The following is a 23,283-nucleotide window of genomic DNA, read 5'->3' on the forward strand; positions in this document are numbered from 1 at the left end:
GACAATGCCAGCTAGTCTGCAATGTCCACACCGTTCATCCCCTCGTTGTAGTCGAGTACACACTTGGGTTTCTCCAAAGCGATGCCGTCATTGTTCCGCTTGCCGGTGTCGGCCATCTTGGCTGTGTGCAGCGTGGACAGCATATGGACATCTTTTTTGTCTCGCCAGACCAAGGCAAGCAAGCCTTTGTTGCTGGAGCGGTGAACAACATCACCTCTCTCAAGTTTCAAGTCCTTGGGCATGTCTTGATGATTGCTTCTCACCGTCCCGACAACGTTGGTCTTCTGATCGTCTAGTTTCAGGTACAGTTCTGGGCTGCTGAACCAGTTGTCCAGGAAAATGGTGTACCCTTTGCCAAGAAGATCGGCGTTCAAATCAAGTACGAGTTTCGTGCTTGCCAGGCCAGCAGTCTGGTCTTGACTGGTGTAAATCTTGAAGTTCCAGGTGTATCCAGCGGCAACACCCGTGCTCTGGCAGACTCGATACACCTTGATGCTAAACCTTGCATGCTTCTTGGGGTTGTACTGCTCGAACTTCAGTCTCCCTTTGAATTTCCAAAGGGACTCGTCGGTAGTAATCTTGCTTGATGGAATGTAGATGGACTTGAACTTCTTGGTCAGTTCATCTATTGGGCGGAACTTGTAGAGTTGATCAGTCGCATCTGCACGGCTGTTATCGACGAAATGCAGATAGGCCAGCAAGTCCATAAATCTGTCGCGGGTTATGGTTTCAGGAAAAAACGGAGTCTTAAGTATTGAGTCTCTCGTCCAGTAGGACTTCAAGTCAGGTTTCGGAATCAGTCCCATGACTATCATCATGGACAGGAACACTGACATCTCGTCTGGTGTTGTGTCGAACCAGATTCGCATGTGACTTGGACTTGCTTCTGGTTGACTTTTTGGGTGTTCAGTGGCATAGCGGTTGGTCTCGTTGGCAATGTGCAATGTCAGTTCTTGGGTGAAAAACTGCTCAAAGATTTTGAAAGGGGTGCTGTTCTTGTCCAGTTCTTGTACTTGAACACCCGCTGTGCCTTGAGAGCCGTGTCGACGGGGGAAGTTGTCATCAGCCGTCCATTGAATGGACGAAGTCTTGACCTTGGCAGGCCTCGCTAACGGTGGTTGCCCTTAGAATTGCTGTCACCAGTTACATTTTCTGAACTATGTTCAGATTCCGACGTGAAATCTGAACCACTAGTTGCGGTCAAAGTTTTCTCGTCGCTGGAAGACATCGTGTAATGCAACTGAAGGGCCAGGAAGCGGCCAGACAAATATATACCCAGTGCCACAGAAAACGCTGTTTTTCGACGAAACAAATAACCAATTACACTGAACAATGGCCCGTCTATACCCCAAATAGGTGGTGCTGCTGTGCTGCCCACGTGTTCCCAGCCCAGCAGGGCCGTAAACAATGGCGCGCACACCATGTCGATGGCCTGCATTCATCACGCTCTGGGCCCACAAAAAACGCATTGCATAAGCCCTGTCCACGGCCTCGAGCTCCGCTCCTCGGAGGTTACCCAGGGTACTCAAGCAAAGGAGTGTTTTGATGAAAAAAAAAACCATTTACAAAGTATCAGGGGATCAACGAACTCTCTAGGTTGCCCCAGATTTCCATTCAATGCAAAGGTCCCAGTAATTACAGGTGTACACTGAATAAAAATTACAGGTGTGGTATGCGGCTGCAGCCGCTTCCCTGTTTAATACTAGACTTTGCTCCAGGTGCGGCTCTATTGAGTTTGAAGTGTAGTCTCCTCTCATAGAAAAGTACATATTGATTGAATGGAATGATTTGAAAAACAAAAAACACCAAAAAGCTAGAAGGCAACTAATGGAGGCCTTTTTTATAAGCTGGTGCACAGATTTTAAAGAACAAATTTTGATGTTGTGATCAGCTGGCAAGCTGGTGCAGGATGAGTATAAGAATGGAATGCTTCTGAATGCCAACGTATCATGTCATGAATGTCTCTGTCTGATATCCCACATTGGGAGGACGAGGATGCCGCACCAATACGAAATGAATGCCCCTTTACACCTTGCCGGGAAAGCCCCAAAAATTGCACTGCCCTTCGCAGGACCATATTAAATTGGTACTGTGTCAACGGGGAACCATCAAAATGATAGAAATAAACTACAGATGCAATACAATCTGACAGAGCCTGTACGGGACAGAGAGCTGAATGTGGTGAAGACATCGAGCGAATGGATTGGGGAGGGCCCCGCTGGTTGTTCTTAGAGTGCCAAAAGAAAACGATTATGGATGATAGTGATGCACCCGAGTAGCAGAATTGTATATCCTGTTCTGTCAACATAGACCTCTGCACCCGTTGTCTGGAATGCACCGTGAACTCCCCTATGCGCGCATTAAACCAAACAATGCACTCAAAAAGACTGCTTTGAACATAGAGGCCTTATATGTGGATGCACAAATCGTTTCCCAAACCCCTGTTAAATTCCCCAAAAATGGCAAGGAAATGGGAAGTCGCATGTCTGTACACGGATTGTCCTGGCGCAAGCCCCCCAGCAATTTGGTGATAAAAAAATGCCGATTGGGATCAGCTTGCCCTCGAATTTTGTGGAAATAGCCAACGCCTGCAACGTATGTTACAATGGTAGCTGGGGCCAACTGGCGCACAGACAACCACGTTACAAAGCGGCAGACATCCTTGACCACAGTGGGGGGCACGCCCTAAAGTGGCTGTTGCCGAAAAAAACAGAAAGCCCTCCAGCCTGTTTCATAAGTCTTGTGGGAGTTTTGAGCTATGGCAGCAGGGAGCAGGTGATCCACCTCACCATCTAATAAACTACCTGAGGTGGGACCGGCATTGGAGTTATAGCCAACTCGGCGCCGGGAGCCTTTTGGCGAAAACGGGTCATCTGAAAGCGGGATAAGGCATCAGCGATATCATTAAGCTGACCTGGAACATGCACTGCCTTAAATGAAATATTAAAATGGAGGCACTTCAAGACAAAGGGGCGTACAAGTTGCATGATCCGAGGACAAGGGGAGGACTTCTTGTTAATGATGTGCATAAAAGTAACATTTTCAGTGTGAAAACACACCTTGCAACCAGCCAGCAGCAGGGCGCAACAAAGCAACCCAACCAATATCGGGAAAAACTCCAAAAAGGCAATGGAAGGAGGGTTTTGGGACCAATCTGCAGGCCAGTGGCCCTGGATCCGGGTCCACTTCCCCTGAAAATAAGCCCCAAAACCAATACTACCTGCTGCATCAGTAACAAGATCAAGAGCATCATTAGATTGCCAATCACTCTTAGAAAATACTGAATATCCATTGTAACTAGTAACAAACTCTAGCCACATGAGCAAATCACAGTGGGCACTGTGAGAAATGCGGACAGTGTGATGTGGGCAGTGTAAACCTTGAGAGAATACTGTTAAACACCGCAAGAACGCACGGCCCGGGGGAACCACCCTGCAGAGGAAATTGAGTGAACCCAAGAGGGACTGAACACCTTGAAGGCAAATCTTGCATTTGCCCAAAACTGTACGAATGTGCTCAGACGTAGCATGCACTTTATCATTCGGTCGTGCACTCATGCACTCTTGTTCCTGCTGGGTATCAATCTCCAATCCCAAATAAGTAATGACCTGTATAGGCCCCACCATTTTCTCACCAACTTCGCACAAACCCATTGAAAAGAATGCAACAGCTGCATGCAGTCATTTGCACTAGAGCCAACTAACAGGAAGCCATCTAAATAGTGGGTAACATTTGCTGAACCAGAAATTGACTTAACTTGAAATTCCAAAAATGTCCTAAATTTCTCAAACAGTGCACAAGAAATACTGCAACCCATGGGCAAACACAGATCATAATAAAATATATAGCAAGTATCTAAAGGAGAAACTGGCAATAAGCAAAATGCAGATTTTATATCAGCTTTTGCGAGCCACGCACCACGCCCAATTTTTTTCTACCAATTCTACTGCCCGATCGAAAGAGGCGTAGTGAACTGCACAAAGCTTCTGATCAATAAAATCATTGATAGATTCACCTTCTGGAAAAGAAAGGTGAATTGGGTTCTTGTTTTGGAACTACATGTAAGCCAATTGGGGAACATTGCAAAGTGGGTAGAGGACGGAGAGTGTGTCGTGCCATGACTGTAGTGTAGGCATCTATGACATGAATACTTGTAATCGGGAAAATGGCAACCTTGAAATGAATTGAATACGAAACAGTGCCTGGCCCTTGCATTATGCCCGGCAGCGCACAAGGCGGGTTGTGACGCTGGTTGTCTACTCGTTGCCTGAAATGGCAGAGTCAGCCCGGAGGCTGCCACGGTAAGCCACAACTCCAAATCTAACTCCAAATCTAAAGTGAGGCAGTCTGAATAATTTTGGAGTATTTGAGCAACTCAGCAACTCTATGAGTATGTTTCGCCAAATACATTGCCATGTATGTGTGAAAGGCAGACTGCCGAGCTCTCAATCTCCTTGCGGGTGGCCCCAGGTTTTTGATCACCAGGGAACCACCTTCCAGTGCCAATGAAAGATTACTGTTCGACTGCTCAGCGGAAAACTCATTGGATAATACAGCTAGGTCATCAACGTAACTCCCCTGCCAGATCTTTTCCTTTAATGCGAAGGGGACAGGAAAACCTAAGGGAGTGCTTACACTAGTATAAACCAAGGGCTCAGGGCGAGTAAACAGGGAAGAAGAATCAACCCCCGAACTGACATGGGCAGTGTCACCAGCCTGGGTAGTATTAGACTCACCCCCGACCAAGACATTGGGAAACATCCCCAGTGGGCCTACTGGGTTAACAACGTCACCATGAGACAGCACATGCTGTGTGGGCGTAGAGATGGTGACCCCATGCACCCCAGGTGTGACTACATGTACAGCTGGCCAGGGGACGGCACGATGCTGATGTGCATGACGCTCCAAAGCTGTCGATGCCCCGCTGGCGGCCCAAGCGCTTGGTACAGTGGAGCCTACAGCAAATCCAGAAGCTGGCAAGCCATTTGGCAGTCCTGGAACAGCACTACCAGCTGACACGTCCATACCGGTGTTATACATCATGGTTGTCATGGTGGTTGATGGTGCCGCAGACAAGGCAGATTGGCCCACGGGAATGGCGCTGAGTGACGCTGGCGTGTAGATGGCAGGGCTCGCCCTCACCGCACTTGACCCCGCCGACATCGCAATCACCTGTGGAGGAACAGCTCCTTTGGTCCTCTCGACACCAACAGCTGGGGTGCCATAGCCAGCCCCAATTCTGGAGAGAAGGCCTGTTGTCGAGATGGCTGGTTCTGCACTGGTGGGCGGTGGAGACATGTCGGATGAGGCGGAGGGGCCACCTTCGTCAGCAACATGAACGGCATGCTGCAAACGGCCCGTACAATGACGCTGTGCAGGCCGTTGTGTTGCTTGTTGCTTCTGCCTTTTCGGGGCAGGCTGAGATCCAGTTTCCATTGTAAAGAGGCTTGGGCAGCAACGCTGCCGAGTAACTCGTGTATGGTACATGGCAAGTGAAAATATTAGCAAAATATATTCCAAAAAAGATCTTTCTTCAAATGTAAACTTCGTTCTAAAATCACCTCCACCTCTTTCGAGTGACTGTGGCAGAATGACGTTCCCAGATATTCCCGCCAAGAAAATCCCCCCCTCCTCTTCTTTGGGCCTTTCCCTTTATTTACCTACCATAATTTGAGTTATGTCACCATCCTTTCACTCACGAGGTTAACCTTTATTGGCCAAAACAATTTGCCATATTTGTATTCGCATGCACTCATTTGCATAGCCTAAAACAGAAGGGGTATCTAGTAGAACCAGGTCAAGGGGAAGTAAAGTAAGTAAAGTTGACTGTGTTCGCTGAGCATGATGCCTTTTATCTGTCACATGTACATGTACACGATAAATGGTGTGATGTTGAACCTATAGATATGTGGATGCAGACTTAAAGATTAAGCCTCTGACAATGCACGTCAGTGGGAATGAAAATAAAATAAAATAAAACGTAGGCCTTTTAAACAAAATGGATTGCTTTGTTTGTGGACTTTACAAGGTGTCCGTGGGTGATTACACAGCAGCTCAATGTTAATAAATAAAAAGGGTATTGAATTATAGAGGTTCGTGTAAAATAAGCTCCCAAAATTTCTTAATATTGTTTGTGTCTAACAACTTGTGATAACTCACAAAGGCATTTAATATGTATGAAATAGACCATGGAGGAATGTTTTTCTTCCTCCATGAATAGACAAAACATTGAGTAATCTCTGTGGAGATCGTTTTGTTGAAGTGTTCGGACAGTGAAATTTAGTGCATACCCTTATCTGCCTTCTCACTTTTGGAGCAGAAATCTGACGGCAAAGTTTAGTGCACACTTTGATCCGCTCTCCCAGTAAGGAGCAGAATTCCGACAACGAAGTTCAGTACATACGTTGATTTGCCCTCTCAATAAAAGGGCAGAATTCTGGCAACAAAGTTTAGTGCATACAATGATCTGCCCTCCTAATAAGGGGACAGAATTCCGACAACAAAGTTTAGTGTGTACTATGATCCACCCTCCCACTAAGGGGGCAGAATTCCGACAACGAAGTTCAGTATGTACGTTTACTATTTGCCCTCCCAATAAGGGGGCAGAATTCCGACAATGAAGTTTAGTGCGTACTATGATCCACTCTCCCAATATGGGAGCAGAATTCCGACAACGAAGTTACTGTACTTTGATCCTTTATTCACATACATGTACCCTATGCACATGTTTTTGGCAACGTCAGCACGATCTACATCCGCGAGAAAATAAAGTCTGACTTCAACTTCGTGATCAGTTACCTATGATTATGAGATTCAGAGAGGATTTGTGAATGATTTTAAGTCAGCATGTGAACACAGCCAGTCAAGCATCAATTTTTCATATACTTCAGTTTCATTTTTTGATGTATCATGTGAAACACCTATGGCATACCTGAAGTTTAGACTACTACTAATAATAATAACTAGAGGTGGTGGTTGTGAACAAACACAGGCTGTTTTAGTCAAATCGTATTATAAAAGAAGAATTTTTACAAAATAGATTTGATTTGATAATATTACAGTTTCATGGAATACAGCTGAGTTGCCAAAATATTGGCTATATTGGCTGTATCTGTGTAGAAAGTCAATTTGAAAGACTAACCAAAAATTAATAATAAATTCATCGATGTCATCATGACATCATTTTAACTGTACCATATCACCATTTGAGTCCATCCTTGATGCAACTATAGTGAAAAAAGAACAATATCTTTTAAAGGTTGCACATTCCATTCTGATCAGATGTGCATGCAATGGATAACTCTTAATGGCACGTGACCTGTCACATGATGATTGCTTTAAAATACTTCGTTTTCCAGTTACATGCAAAGTTACAACACGCTTGGATGTGTACTTCAGGAGATAAAGAACTTTAAAGATGGTGCCTATAGTGTCACGTGATATCATCGCCATCAGGCCAACAGTCCTCTAAAACACTTTGTCCAGAAGTTATATGCAAGGTTTCAACCCTATTGCGTTGCATTTCAAGAGATATGGGCCATGAAAAAGTGTCACATGATATTATCATAACATGAGGTCACTTTTCCTCTAGAACACTTCGCTTTAAAGTTATAGACAAAGTTTCAGCACAATCAGACATGTACTTTAGAAGTTATAGTACTTTAAAGATTACACCTTTAGTGTCATGTGACATGTCACATGATATATCGTTACAACATTGAACAAGTTCTGAGACCCCTCTTTGCTTCATGATTGTTCCTTCAATGTAAGTTCCATGCATATATAATATTGCTAAGTTGGAAAAATAAACCTTAAAATCTATGTGCAAAGTCTATAGAGGAAAAAACGTGTGCAAAGTCTATGGGCAAATATTGATTATTAAAAATCAATAATAAACTAATGACGTCATAATTTATGTCAAAATACCTACATTATGTGTTAGCTTGGGTCAATCCTTGATGCAACTGACAAAAAGGTCGAACTTCATTTAGTGACTAATATCGTTCCTTGAAATCTGTATATAAAGTCAATGGGCCGTCCACTCGTTTGCAGAAACACTGCTCCTTTAAGTTCATGTCACGTGATTTGCACTTTAACTGAACAATGTTTATGAAATATTACTTCATATTCGGATTCTTAGGCATATTTCAAATAAAATAACAGAGCGTAAAGTACCCGATTTCTCCTTCGTTCTTATAGTAATCTTGAGCCGAAGTAAAGGACAACTCATTCTCCAGTGTTAAGTAGAAAAACATGTACAAAGCCTATGGGGAAAAATTAAATATTCAAAAATGAATATAAAAAAAGGGGGTTGATGATGTCATCATGATGTCATCCCTTTGCAATAAATCTTGCATCAGGGTCTTTGTTGGCCAGGGATCTGCCGCTGCCGGTCGGCGCCGGTCGGGCACGACCGGCACGCAGAATTGCCGACCGCCACAATCTGCCAAATCAACTTTTCCGACCGGCACGTATTCCCGATAAGAACCCAAATAAAATAGCATCTTGGTCGAGGGATCGATCGTGAAGATATGAAGATCGTGAAGAAACTGTAAAATTTCTTCGTAAATTTCACTTTGCATTGCCATGCATATCGTCTGCGCACCCACGTACGTGCATATGCAACATATCTGGACCAAATATTAACATGAACCAATAGGAGGCTTTGTTACGCACAATGCACGTGTACATAGTGCGTAACGAACCTTTCCATTGGTTGGAAGGCCACACATAGGCTTGCATATGCAACGCTCTCAGTGCGCGAAGATCGGAAAACCCCCTCTCCATGATGTACAGTATTGTTTGTCCAGTTCCGCATTTTACCCAGTTACACAACTTGAAAAGAAAATTTGGCTTAACTTTCAGAAAGACAAAATTGCAAATGACCCCTTTCACACTTTGTTTAAACACTTAAAAATCTGGCAGAAAAACAATTTTTCATGTACTCGCAAAACTGACAATCGACCGTGACTGTTTTTTGTCGCGCCGACCACGGTTAGCAACATTCGGTGCATGTATTTTCTGCTCGATGTTGCATAAAACGATCACTGCGATTTAAACCAACGATCGCACCACATTCGTTAATTGTTGTTTATCCCACGGTGAAAATATTAACTCCGCAATTTTTTTATTCAAAAGTAACAGCATGATTTTGCCTTTTCCGTAAACGAGTTCCATATGGCAAGATACACGCGCTCAGTATGCACGTGACACATGGCCAGATGTGTCAGAAAAGCAAATGGCCAATCTACATTATGTTCATGTAGACTTTAAAATGACTGTTCAGAAAATCCCTGCACACATTATGAATGTCGTTATCCCATATGCATACTGTACGAACTTTCGTACAAAGAAAATAAGGAAAATATTCCGCCAAGATTTTGCATGTTTCGCCTTATTTTCAACACACAAAAAAAATGAAAAATGATTTGAATAGCAATGAAAAATTATGGGCATCATAGAGATAGAAATTAATTCAATATTTAAGGGATTTACAGAATAAAATCAATATTTATTTCTACTCTTTTTTTCTAATTCAATTGCCTGTCTAAAATTATCACCTCATCCTAGTTGACCAAAATTACAAATTTTCAATTTTTTTATTAAATTTCAGAAATTTCAGACATGGGATCTCTAATTCTAGGCTGTGTATACACAGCTGAAAACACCCAGAAAGTGCTGTTTCCGGCCATCTGGGGGCTTTTAGATTCCAAACATTTTCTTAGATAGTCCTGCCGGCACTAAAACCGTCCTGGGCAGAACCCTGGTTGGCTATCACTTTGGAAATGATCAAACATTGCAAAGTTACTAAAATTCTGGCTTGAAAACGTGTACAAAGTCAAATGGGCTAGAAACGCGTGTTAAGGAAAACTGCTCCTTCAATTTCATGTCACGGGATTTTTGTCTAAACTGGAAAAACCTTATGGAATATTATTTGATATTTGGACTCTTGGGTATATTTGCAATTGAACGGAAGGGAAAATTTAGCCTGATTTCTCTTTCGTTCTGGTCGTAATTCTTGGTCGAAGTTGAGGACTGCTCACGCATTATGCTGGACAGTTGTGTGTACAAACCCTATGTTGTGCAACAACACCATCTATGGTTCAATATAGGACAGCATGTTGAAAATTGAAACCCCAGGCAGGTGTAACAGTTATTCTGCAATAGCGCCCTCATAGCCTGATATAGGACAGTCCGAAAAGTGTGTGCAATCTGTGTACAAAGTCTATGGGAAAACTTAATTATTCAAAAATCAATAATAAATACACTAATGACGTCATCATGATGATTTTCTTCTAGGACCATCCTTGGATGATTGGCTGAAGGTCTGCAAAATTTGAAGTCAATCAGATAAATAACTACCAAAGTCGACTGGCGGAAGAAAGCGTGTACAAACCCTATGGGGAAATAGTCTGAAAAATAACAAGAAAAAAAAAAAACCCCAAACTTTAACGAAAACAAAATCTGTTTCGGCAGCTTGCCGAAACAGCTAATAATTTATTCATTTATAAAGCGCAAATTTCATACAGATATGTTCAAATGCGCTGTACAATGAAGACATTAAGCATGGAACAAGGAATACATTTAAACATGGTTGAACCGATGGCATACAAGGACGCCTCGGGCAGTTGCCAAACGACACACATTCACCAACATCAGTAAAGGGAGACAGTAAGAGCAGTTACAGTTTTTAGAGGAGGGGAGTATTCTGGATAAAACTCATAGGGTCAGGTAGGGACTGAAAACCCAATTCACATGTGGACCAGGCCGGGAATTGAACCCGGGACCACAGAGGTGGAAGGCGAGGAAAGAACTACCTTGCCAACCTGGCTCCCTGTTATTCATGCACTTGCAAGGCGGCTTTCACCCATGCATGCTGAGTAATTTGTGGCCCACACAAACGACTCTACAACTCAAAGATTTAACACAACTCGGGCGTTTGAGCACCGATTTGACCAATCAACAGGGGAAAATTTCATAACTGGTCAAAATGGATCTGCTACACTAGTTTTGAGCATAGTATGCAACTGGACATGTGTTGAGAAAACTATAGGCAAAACCCACTCGCCAGGCACGGTCAAGCCAAGGTCAAACCCCATCTGCAGTTACGTGCCAAGCTTGTAACAAAATCCCCCGAGGGCGATAACAGTAGCTGATAAGAGATCCTCGGGATCGTGTTCGACCTGCCAGAAAACCTGAGTTCGGGCTGCTGAAATTGGGTTTTCTGGTAAATGTGAATTCACGGCATGTAATTAACACATTATGACACATGATGGTTTTGGCAACCTCTGCAACCTAATCCAACTTAACTGAACTCAACCCAATCCAGCCCAACCCAATCCAGCCCAATCCAACCCAACTCAACCCAATCCAGCCCAATCCAACCCAACCCAATCCAGCCCAATCCAGCCCAATCCAACCCAACTCAACCCAATCCAACCCAACTCAACCCAATCCAGTCCAACCCAATCCAGTCCAACCCAATCCAGTCCAACCCAATCCAGTCCAACCCAATCCAGCCCAATCCAGCCCAATCCAGCCCAATCCAACCCAACTCAACCCAATCCAACCCAACTCAACCCAATCCAGTCCAACCCAATCCAGTCCAACCCAATCCAGTCCAACCCAATCCAGTCCAACCCAATCCAGCCCAATCCAGCCCAATCCAGCCCAATCCAACCCAACTCAACCCAATCCAACCCAACTCAACCCAATCCAGTCCAACCCAATCCAGTCCAACCCAATCCAGCCCAATCCAGCCCAATCCAGCCCAATCCAACCCAACTCAACCCAATCCAACCCAACTCAACCCAATCCAGTCCAACCCAATCCAGTCCAACCCAATCCAGCTCAATCCTGCCCAACCCAATCCAGCTCAATCCTGCCCAACCAACCCAATCCAGCCCAACCCAATCCTGCCCAACCCAATCCAGCCCAACCCAATCCAGCCGCAACCCAATCCACCCGCAACCCAATCCAGCTCAATCCTGCCCAACCCAATCCAGCCCAACCCAATCCAGTCCAACCCAATCCAGTCCAACCCAATCCAGCTCAATCCTGCCCAACCCAATCCAGCTCAATCCTGCCCAACCCAATCCAGCTCAATCCTGCCCAACCAACCCAATTCAACCCAACCCAGCAGTAACCAACAAATATTAATTTTTTATACTCCACAGAACATAACGTGCATTAATGCAACCACATATGGCAATAGCAGTGACTGTGTTGAAGGACTAGGCATGACGCCTAACCAGTACAATCTGCTCTATGCAATCTATGCATGGACGTAAGTTTTTTCAATTATCCATACTTGTATGCGCAGTCCTTTATTAAGCATTTTGAAAAGTGATTCATCCCCCGAAAAAAATTGTCTTCTGTTAAAATATTGTTGGTAAAAGGTTATTGCATTGGTGTCAATATGGATCGAGATATCATGTGCTGGAGAAACACATAATTTGTGACAGGGAACTTTTACGAAGGGAGTTGAACAGTTTTTCTAGAGCAAAAACAGGAAAAAGTTCATTTGTAAGCTGAGCTTTTTGATCTAATAAGATGTTGCATGGACATGTTCGTGTCCATGTACCGGGACATGGACATGTGTAGGAAAATACATGTACTTTAAAATGACAAATACACTGTCAACATACTGTACAATGTACATACATCTCTACCAGTCTTTATTGTGGTCTGTTCTTTTCTTCTCTTTTTTCGATCGGACAGAAATGCCATTGTTGTGATTGCAGCAGGGTTCTTGATTGACAAACTTGGAAATCAAGGTAAGTACATGTACATATCTCTGTGACTTCCATAAATTTGAATTTGTGTAGTGTACGTGCCTGCAGTCTATGCAGATTACCAATATGTATGCATTATTTCCTAGTCCATTACTTCCATTTACTAAATTCTTGATCACCAGCAGCACCCTCATTCGTTTGACTTGTGCGAAGGCGGCCGCCATGTTTTTCCTCTTTTTCTTAGCGCAGTTACTATCAGACGAGTTTTTGTCCGGCGCTAGGCTGAAATTTTGAGAGTTTTTCCTTTGCAACCTGTGGTTTCGGTGTCATTTCTCGATCACCTTGTTTATCTGTTCATTCTTGCTCTTGTGAACCTTAAGACATTATTTATTCTTAATTTTTCCGTTCCTTTCAGCCCTGTGACTGTTTTGGTTGACCTTTCAGACTCCGCCTAGGTGGCACTGTTTATTCTTGTATATATTTTGGGATTCAGAATAAATTATATTCGTTTCCCTTTTTTTATTCTGTTTGTTATTTCTTGTTTGTATTTACATGTACCTTGATCATGTTGATTAGCTTTGCCTGCAGTTGTGGCTTTTTGTTTCTTGAGAGCGGTTGTCTCGTTTTTCTGAATTTCTTTGTTCTTATTCCTGTTGGGTTTTGCCGGAAATTTCAGCATTTTCTTTGGCTGTGCTTTTCTCTCTTTTTTAGATTAGCTCTAGAGAGGGAAAGTGTCAGGGTTGTGCTTCTAACCCCACTCGGAGTACAGTATTTGCCCGTTCGTGGGCCCAGGATTACTTGGTTGGTAAGGAAAGTTGTGCGGCGTTTTCGGTCCTTTCTAACCTTGGAAATAGGACAGTGCGTAGTTTTACTATTTCCTTCCTGTCGGTTCGGGGTACGACCGTAGGATACCCACATTGCGAGTTTGCTCTTCGAGTTTCTTCACTACTCGCAGCAGTCTGTCAGCCAGTCCCCTGATACGGGGTGATACATCCGGTCGATCTGCTTCTTCGAGCGTGTTTGGCCCGTCCACGCACCCCCTACTGGCCTTCTGGGGCATGGCGGAGTCTGCCCACGAGAGCGCTACTGAGTGGCTTATAGTTGCAATGGCTTTTCAGCGGGCGTAACTCGGCTTACCGTCTGGTCATGCCAGTTGGGATATCTTAGCATCTTAGGTGCTCTCTGCGGGCCGTCATCTAGCACCCAGCAACCTACCGGCTCCTCTACTGCCGTCTGGGGCGTAAGCGAATCCGCCAAACAGGTGGCACGGGCTACTTGCTTTGGCTTGCCGTCCAGTCTGGCAACGCCTTACTGCAGGGTTCCACAAGCGGTCGTGGTATTGTTTGGCTGTCCCTGCCATTGCACTCGCCTACGGGCTTTCCTCCACATCTCTGCCCGCTCAGTCCATCCGCCCGGCCCTTAGTCCGGGGCGTGCTCAATCCCACCCACTGTTGAGTGTTGCTAGTAGGCCAGATTGCCTATCTACGGTATAGGACTGCCTTGCTGGTTGCGTGCACTGTAGTTCAGATCGTTCCTCTTGACACGGTGTGTAGGTGTGGCTCCTCCCACTGCACATTTTACGTCACTTAGTCTGGGGAGCAGTTGGTATACCCTTACGTTGATGGTTTCTTGTGTGCTTAAATAGGCTGCGGCTGAACAGGCTTTATATTTCTTGCTCTCAGAAATTTTTTACCCCTCTCACCTACCCTCGGTTATGGCTTCTCGTTCGGGTTCGGTGACCAAGAAATTAGCGGGTTCATCCCGTTCTCGGCCCGCCCAGGGTTTGCTTTCGGTTTCTGTACCTGGGTCGGATCCTGTGGTAGCCTTGCGGACACCTCCTCCTGCTGGACCGTCTCCCCCTGAACATTTAGGCTTGCTTCACCAGCTGTCTCTGACTGGCTTCCTTCGGACACGCAGCCCAAGCCTCCTTTCGACCAACCATCTTCTCGGCAGTCTGAGTCAGGGAATTCCATTCAGGGGGGTTCCATTCAAGCGTTGTTTGCCGGGAGAGTCGTCATCTTCTCTTCTCTTCCTGGAGTTTCCCCTTGACTGCTCTTGCATAGATGCTGTGGATAAACTGGCTAAGGCCAAGCGCTGGAGTTAAGACTACCGTCCACGCCACTTTCTCAAGTCCCCGTCGGGTGATTATGATCACTATCTCTCGGTGCCAGAGTTTCCAGACGCAGCCAGAGAAAAGATTTTTTCGAACTGGGGCAAGTTTTCCAACGTATTCCAAGATAGGAATCTTCAGTGGATGGAGTCAGCTTTAAAAGATATTGACTGTGCTGCTCACTCGGGTATCCTTTCTTCTCCTCCTCACTGAATTTTTGTCCCGGGCATGTGAGGAGGGCTCTGATATTTCTCCTGAGTTTGTGACTATGGCCTTTCACTGTCTCGACGATACCTTGCTCACGGGGCTCGAGCTGTTTGCCTGGGTATCTCTTCGAGCTACGGCCTCCCGTAGGGAATCGCCTATTCTTGCTATGAATATTCCCCACATTGGAAGACTTCCCCCTCGTGCACGAGTCAGTTAATTCTGCCCTCAAGAGCCTCCCTCTGTTTGCTAAAGATATCTTTGCGGGCCAGTTACTTCTCTCCTCGAAAGTGAGGTCAAGCAGATTGATAATGTTCGGAAGATCTCCTTTTGTCAGCCAACCGACTCTCGCCCCCGTGTTTCTCGTTCGGCTCCCCCGAGACCTCCACATCTTTCTGCTCCTCTAACGCGCCGTCCTGCAGGGCCTCCTAGGCAAGCTCGTTGACCTTTGCAACCTGCCTGGGAACAGACATGCTACTCAGCCCCAGCTTCCTCCAGTGCCCAGCATGGTGTCGCCCGCCGCCCCCGCAGTCTTTCAGGGGTCAGCGTAGCCGACTACTTTACCCCTCCTTCGGTCATCAATCTCGAACCCGTTGGTGGCCATCTTCTAACAGGGTTCTGGGGGGAGATAACATCGGGCAGATGGGTTTTCAATACTCTACTTTACGGTTATCGTCTCGAGTTCACGAGTGCCTCTCCCTCCAAAACAGTTCTGCGGCCGACTCAAATACCCATAAATCAGTCCAAACGCGAGGCAGAAATCGCAACCCTACTACAGAAACGGGCTATCGTTCCAGTTCCATCACTCCATGCCCCCAATTTCAGTCATATTCCTGAACGTACAGTATAAATTTTAAACCCATAATGGGATGGTACCAGGGGGTTGGAATGAAAACGTAGAATATAGTCTGGTTCTTTGAATTTAACATTTTCAAATAAATATGCTACGTTGGGGAATGTGACTGAAATTGGAGACGCCCCGAATAGGGTCTATTCTCAACCTAAGGCCGCTCAATCAGTTCATTCGCCCCAAGCGCTTCCGGATGGAGACACTTCGCACAGTTCTTCACTCAATTTCCATTCCGGCACAGGCTTCCTCCATAGACCTCAAGGATGCCTATCTTCACGTATCTATTCATCCTGACGATCGCCGATTTCTATGCTTCTTGTATTGAGATCAGACCTACAAGTTTTGCGCTCTCCTGTTTTGGCTTTTCACCGCACCGTGAGTGTTCACCAGAGTGGTGCAAGCGGTGGGGCCTTATCTTCGTCGTTTGGATGTTCTCATCTTTCAGTACCTGCACGACTGGTTAATCCTGGGTCGATCAAGAGTCGAGACTATTTCGGCCACCACGACAGTTTGCGCTCTTACAACTTGTCTCTGATTCCTAATTAACCACTTCGTGCCGGTGCATTTTTAAACGTTGAGGATGCTGGGCCGGCATGACTATCATTTTTTCCGTTTTCAAAATCCTTCAACAATTCATCATTCCATTTAACAGTCGTTTATAGCTGCACGGAGTAATCTTTAGGCACTGCTCTAAGTTGACAGGTGACCTTCATTGACGCCCGAATATTTCAGCCAGGCCTGCAGCCTTGTAAACAGAGCCCAGATTGTGCGGTGTTATACAACTGTTTTTGTTCACGAACCTGGCTCAGTGCACTGCTGACCTCTTTTCAATAGGGGCCAGATTAGCGTGCAGCGGTGCTGTGTGGCTCATCGCTGCGGTGGTGTAGCGCTTTTGTCCCCGGTGGTAATCCGCTCGCTCTCAATGCCCCAAACCCTGGTATAGGGTTTCAAAACAAGGCTGAATTGTCCCCACTTTTGAGAGTAAAAATGTCGGTAATGCCCAGCAGCCTGGTCTTTTGTTCAGAGTACGGTCTTTTGTTACAGGGCCCTGTTTCCTTTGTCCCAGTTCGGAGACCCCGGCCACACATATAAACCATACGGCTCCGATTTTGGAGTCCCCGGCTGGTAGTGGTTAATCATGACAAGTCAAGGATAGCTCCGTCACAGATGCCCACGTTTCTCGGGGATGTTCCTGATCTCTGTCGTGGCATGGTTTTTCCTTTGAATGCCCACGTGGACAATCAGATAAAGTGTGTTGCTCTATTTCAAGTTGGTTAACAAATAAATGCCTGAGCTTGGCTTCAGCTTCTCGGTCTCATGGCCAGTCTTGTCGATCTTGTCCCTTGGTGTCGACTTCACATGAGACCTTTCCAACTCCAGCTCCTTTCTCACTTCAGACCACACACAGATTCACTGGCCCTCCTTGTTCCAGTTTTCCTAAGCAATCTCCTGACGTGGTGGCCCTCCAAGGCCACCCTCACAACTGGCCTTCACTTTGCCCCTCCGGGTCATGACGTGGTACTAACTACAGACGCTTTGACCTACAGGTGGGGAGCCAGTCTGCCGCCATATCAGCCATGCAAGACTCCCACATAAACGTTCTCGAGCTGCAGGCTATCTTCAATGCTCTACGTCACTTCGGACCGCTCCTGACAAACAAGACAGTTCTAGTTTGGTCAGACAATGCTGTAGCTGTCGCCTACATCAACTGCCAAGGGGGCACTCACTCACCGACCCTTTGCTAAGTGGCCTGGGATCTATTTCAGAGGTCCATCAGTCATTCTGTCCTGGTACTTGCTGAGCACATCCCCTGGTTACAGAACAATCTGGCTGATGCTCTCTCCCGGGGCAAGGTTTGGCTGACAGAATGGACTCTTCAGCCATACGTGGTCCGTGCTCTTGTTCAAGAAACCGACAGACTGCAAGTAGACCTTTTTGCCTCTCATCTGAATGCTCAACTCCCAACATTCTGCACTCGATTTCCGCATCCTCAGGCTTGGGCGACCAATGCTCTGCATATCTCGTGGGAAGGTCTCCTAGCCTACGCTTTTCCCCCCATTTCGCTGATACCAAGGGTCCTGTCGAAGATAAAGAACATTGCCGAATTCTTCTCATCACCCCATTCTGGCCGAGACAGCCATGGTTTCCCCACGTCGTGAGGCTGCTAGTCGACATTCCCCTGTTGCTCCCTCAGTGTCATGACCTGCTTTTCCAAGCCGGCTCTCACCATCTCCATCTGGATCCTCTTCACCTACACCTAACGTGTTGGATATTGTCCAACGATCCTTCCAGCAGGCAGGGCTTTCTCAAGACGCTGCCGCCCTCGCTGCAAAAGATAAACGGCTGTCAGCAAGAAAGATCTATGACAGCCGCATTCGACATTTCAACTCCTGGTGTAAGCACCATTCTGCGAATCCGACCGAAGCAACTCTTTCTCTCGTAACAGAGTTTTTCTTGCATCTCTTCTGGTCTGGCCTCCTCGTTTCAACAATCAGGAACTACCGTTCGGCTTCGGCGGCTATCCACGGTGGCTTTCCCGATGGATCCTCTATCTCTAACAACTCTGCAATCCATTACCTTCTTTGAGGCATGTTTATTGAACGTCCCCCAATCCGACGACTTGTTCCTTCATGGAATCTGGGGGATGTCCTTCGACTTTTGGCTAGCCCCCCTTGCGAACTGGCGGGACAAGCTACCCTTCTTCATTTGTGTATGAAGCTGGCCTTCCTTTTAGCCATTGTTACTGCAGGTCGAGGCTGCGAAATTAAAGCACTGTCCACTGTTGATGGTCATATTTGATGGGAGCCTTTGGTGTTAGTCTAATTCCAGAGATTGGCTTTCTTACCAAGAACAAAACACCCTCATTTCAACCAACGGACATCTTTGTTCCATCCATCGGGTCGTTAGCCTCATCTACCTCTGACAAACTCTGGTGTCCTGTCCGGACACTCAAATGGTATCTCCAACGGACTATTAGGACATCCGAGGGCAAGTAACTCAATTACTCATTACATCTACTAAGCCTCACTGTGCAGCCTCCAGAGGCACTATTGCCAGGTGGGTAGTTTCCGCTATTAAGTTTGCAAATTCAGATTGGCCCACTGCTTCTGATGACCAAAGTCGATGCCACATACGTGCTCACGATGTTGGGGCAGTCTCCTCCTCATGGGCTTATTACAAAGGCGTCCTGATTTCAGACATTTGTAAAGCCGCTTGTTGGAAATCCCCCGCTACATTTACCTCTTGTTATCTCAGTGATGTTTTATAGGGGGGGTCATTCTCATGGACTGGCCGTGCTCAGGACGGGATCTCAGTAGCTCCAGTTACGGCCGTCTCTCCCCCTGCAAGTGGGTGCACTCAAGACATTTACATGGTGAATTGTTCTTTGTGCTTACCTCTTGCAGTCCTTTACTAATTCCTCACTTTTGTTCATTGCAGGCTGTACGTGACTTCTCCTGGGGTTCACGGTTGTCAGTGCGCTCCTGCCTTCCCGCCGTCCTCTGGTGCTACTCTGCATATGTATTGGTAATCTGCGTAGGTTACAGGCAGTAGACTCTCCCCCCCTACCTAGAGTGGGTTGAGTCTACTACTGCATACCTACCAGATTACCAATCTCCCTCCCCCCTTCCCTTGCGGCCTCAGCGCACTTCTTTGCGTGTCGAAAAAGAGGAAGAACATGATGGCCGCCTTTGCTGGAGTCAAGCGAGTGAGCGCGCACTGCTGGTGATCGAGAATTTAGCAAATGGAAGTAATGGACTAGGAAATAATGCATATGTATTGGTAATCTGGTAGGTATGCAGTAGTAGAGCCAACCTACTCTAGGTGGGGGGAGAAATTAGCTCACGAACAAGCAGCTGAATGTAAGCAGCACACAATTATTGAATGTACCGTGCATTTATGTGGCTGGTAAATTTGCCAAGCTGCATAGGGACATATATATGTATGTATTTCATATTTTGCTGATTGGGTAGTTTCTTTCCAGTGTTACTAATGTATCTTCCTGTTATCTTTTCCTCTCCATTCAGTCGGATTGTTTCTTTTTTCCGGTCTGTGTTTGATTGGCTCAAGTACATTTGCTGGTGGGGCCATGCTGAAAGGCACAAAGGCCATGCTTCCGATGATGCTCATTGGTCGACTGATATTTGGATCTGGAAATGGCTCCCTGATAAGTAACTTTCAATTTAATACTTTTGTCAGTTGAATAGATGTCTGATTTTTTTTTAATTTTCAAGTAATTGTAATTTTAACCCAGTGGTTTTGTCATTTGTTGTTGCTGCCATTAATTTAGGACATATGAGAAATTTAGCCAAAGCGATGCAAATTTATCCAAAGTAGTATTACATACATGTATATAAAGCTTGTATGTGCAGGTTGCTGTTATGTAATAACTACATGTATTTTCAGAATCACAGTGTACATGTACATATTTATGCTGAATATTTGTGAGGTAAAAGCACTTCCTCATTTGAAGGAATGAAGATGTTACCTTTCATCATTTTATCTTTATCCAGTTGTTCGGAATCGTATAACAGCTTACTGGTTCAAAGACAAGGAGTTGGCTTTTGCTTTTGGGGTCACGTTGACTTTCGTAAGGCTGGTATGTGCAGGTCACTTTTTATTTACTGAAGATGTCATTTGTCATTTGCAAACATCAGTATCAGCTAAAAACAAAATCAATCTTCTCAACAGGTTCTCATGCTTCTCAACTCCATGAAGTTGTAAATCATGCAAGATCATGCTAACATACTGGTAGATTTTCAGTTCTACCATTTTTTGGCCATCAGTAGAATCTTTCAAGTTTAAACCAAAAGCCCAAGTAAACTCACGCCAACAGTGCCACAAATCTCCAAATGTAGAGCTTCTTAAACCATTTTAAACCATTTTGTCTGACAGTTCGACTCTGGTCTTTTACATTTGTGCTTTGTTAGGGAAGTGTTCTAAACTTCTTGTTGACCAAATCCATTGAGGATAAAGTTGGGTTGACCTGGGTGCTGTGGGGAGGTGCCTTCCTTTGTGCTCTTGGGTTTACCTCAGCTATTGTAACAAGCATTCTGGATATCTATGGAGTTCGCCAACTTGGACAGGTAGGAATCGGAAACTAGTGTGAATAGTTCTCAGGAACGTATTCATTTCCTTGTCTGAGATTTCCCATTTTTAAAGAAAGTTCCCAAACATTTCCCACATTTGACGATTATTCAGAAGAGGTATGAATTAAAAATATTATACCCCCTCCAAAAACTAGACATGGAATCGTAATTGGTTGACATTGATTCCAAATTTTTCTCAATCCAGGAGTCGAATGTGAAGCAGAGCTCAAAGAAACTTCGTTTCAGTGACATTCGCTACTTCAACTCGTCCTATTGGCTGGTTGTCTTGACCATCATGTTCTTCTACAATGGAGTTTTTCCTTTTATGGCAGATGCAAGGTATAAATGTGTAAATCTGTGAAGGAAAGATCTTTAACCTGTGCTAGGTATTTCCCTAGAAACAGACAACCCTGGAAAGCAAGTTTATGAAAGTGAATATTGTGTCATCTTTTATGTCATACCGTTTCCAAATGAGAAAGTTGAATTGAGTTGTTGTATTTAAAAATACCTTGTTGTAAAAATGACAGTCTTATCTTTAAATTAGCATTTCAGTCTGCCTTTCAACTCAACCCACTAACTGCTGAATTTGTCTTCATCCTGTATTCGTATCAATAAAACCTGAAAAAGCATGGTAAAGTATTTGAAAGTTTCATAGAAAATTTTTACCAAACAAGTGGGTCACAAAATTCATGTAACTCACGTTTATCACTGAAAGAATGTTAAAATTGAAACCTACTAGTTTCAAAACCTCAAACGCAGCTTTGATTGTGCTGATGTCTTCATTTGTTTTTCTTGTTTGTTTGGTTTGTAGTAAATTTATTCATGATAAGTATGGTTTCAAGGAGGAGTCCCTGGTACCCAGCTACCTGGTGGGAGCAGTGTATGATGTTTCTTTGGTTCTGTGTGTGCTTCTAGGTGCCTTGATTGTGAGTATCCATTCTTGATGCGGCCCTTACTGCCGGGCATTTTGAGGGGAAACAAATCTTCCAAAATCGACCTTTTTGCAGTAAACAAGGGAACCTGTTTCATGCTTAAAATTAGAACCTTCAGCCTCATAAAAGTTGTCATGGTTGAATTGATCAGTCCTGAATCTATCAGAATCTTTCCAAATAAGTTGGCCAATTTTTTAAAAAGATTTTTAGGCATGGAGAAAATTCAATTCAATTCAACAGTGGACAAATCAAAAGGTACATAAACTTGTCCTTTTTTTACATGATCATATTCCTGGCGCTTGAACAAACAAGTGAAAAAAGACATGCCTGTAAAAGATTTCCAATTCCTAAACTTAGCAGTTAGTATAAAGTCATCTTGAGTCAATATCACGTTATCCAGTCTTAAGGAATCATGACAAAGGCATTCCTTGACTTCTGAATCTTCTCAGTTTTGATTTACTTAATTAAGGACTGTTTTGCCAAAATAACTTGAAACTTTTGATTAATACATGTACCTCCATATGTGCTGTGTTCACCATGTAGGACATCATTGGAATGCGCGGTCTCTTGGCTTTGTTTTGCTCCGTCGCTACCATCCCAGTCTTTGGCTTGCTTGCTTTTACCCACATCTACCCGCTGGTATCCACACTGTGGCTTGGCTTCACCTACTCCATTGCTTCAGTAAGAATTGCTTATACTGGTACTTAGGGCAACTTTAGAAGTATTAATATGGCCAATATGGTCCCACAGGCTGGGAATTTAAGCTGGCCAGGCCACTGCAGGTTATTTACAGCTGTGGATGGCATCCACTGGTACTTCTTGAGGAGAGAAGTGAAAAGGAGTAAAGTGGCTTGCCCAAAGACACAGCAATGTTAGTAGCTTGTGGATTTGAAGCACTGTGAATCAGATTGCATGCCACAAACCATAACAGCCATCTTCCTCTTATGTTTGGATATTGGAGTGCAAATTCAAATAATGTTTCTTTTCATCTGTATCTCATTGTAATACTCTATAAATAGGCAACTCTGTGGTCATCCATTCCTCTTGTAGTCACCCAGGAAACTGTTGGCATGGCGATGGGATTTGCAACATCTGCTCAGATGATAGGCGTAGGTATTTGCAACAATGTGATTGGTGCTATACTTGGAAACAAAAACACACCGTAAGTACAATGCCCCCTTCCTCGTATGCAAAGTAAGTGGATATAAATGCCTAATGTTCATTGTGATAATCTCAGCCGTTTTTCTGTAATGTACTATTTTTGGAGTTAGGTCAGCATTATTGTGGGACATGTCTTTGATAATCAAGTATTAATCCCATTTTATGACACCACAGTGATGCTAATCTAGCCTGATTCTGTGTTCAG

At 44.7% G+C, this 23,283-nt stretch overlaps 1 protein-coding gene across 4 annotated transcripts in view; it reads left to right on the forward strand.

Moving 5' to 3' along the window:
• Positions 1-23,283, forward strand: part of LOC110976847 (lysosomal dipeptide transporter MFSD1-like) — a 49,374-nt gene that overhangs the window by 17,329 nt on the left and 8,762 nt on the right. For 3 of the 4 annotated variants that reach the window (XM_022230483.2, XM_022230484.2, XM_022230481.2), the window contains exons 3-11: positions 12,177-12,286; positions 12,721-12,776; positions 19,924-20,067; positions 20,410-20,495; positions 20,827-20,982; positions 21,191-21,324; positions 21,797-21,911; positions 22,461-22,598; positions 22,937-23,079. In XM_022230483.2, the coding sequence (XP_022086175.2) occupies positions 12,177-12,286; positions 12,721-12,776; positions 19,924-20,067; positions 20,410-20,495; positions 20,827-20,982; positions 21,191-21,324; positions 21,797-21,911; positions 22,461-22,598; positions 22,937-23,079 (1,082 nt within the window). The remainder of the gene's footprint in view (positions 1-12,176; positions 12,287-12,720; positions 12,777-19,923; positions 20,068-20,409; positions 20,496-20,826; positions 20,983-21,190; positions 21,325-21,796; positions 21,912-22,460; positions 22,599-22,936; positions 23,080-23,283) is intronic. The other variant, XR_015426488.1, reaches the window with a different exon arrangement.

Source organism: Acanthaster planci, linkage group LG09 (assembly GCF_054643075.1).
Source record: "Acanthaster planci isolate LZ-2023a linkage group LG09, COTS_SCS, whole genome shotgun sequence".
Lineage (NCBI taxonomy): Eukaryota > Metazoa > Echinodermata > Asteroidea > Valvatida > Acanthasteridae > Acanthaster > Acanthaster planci.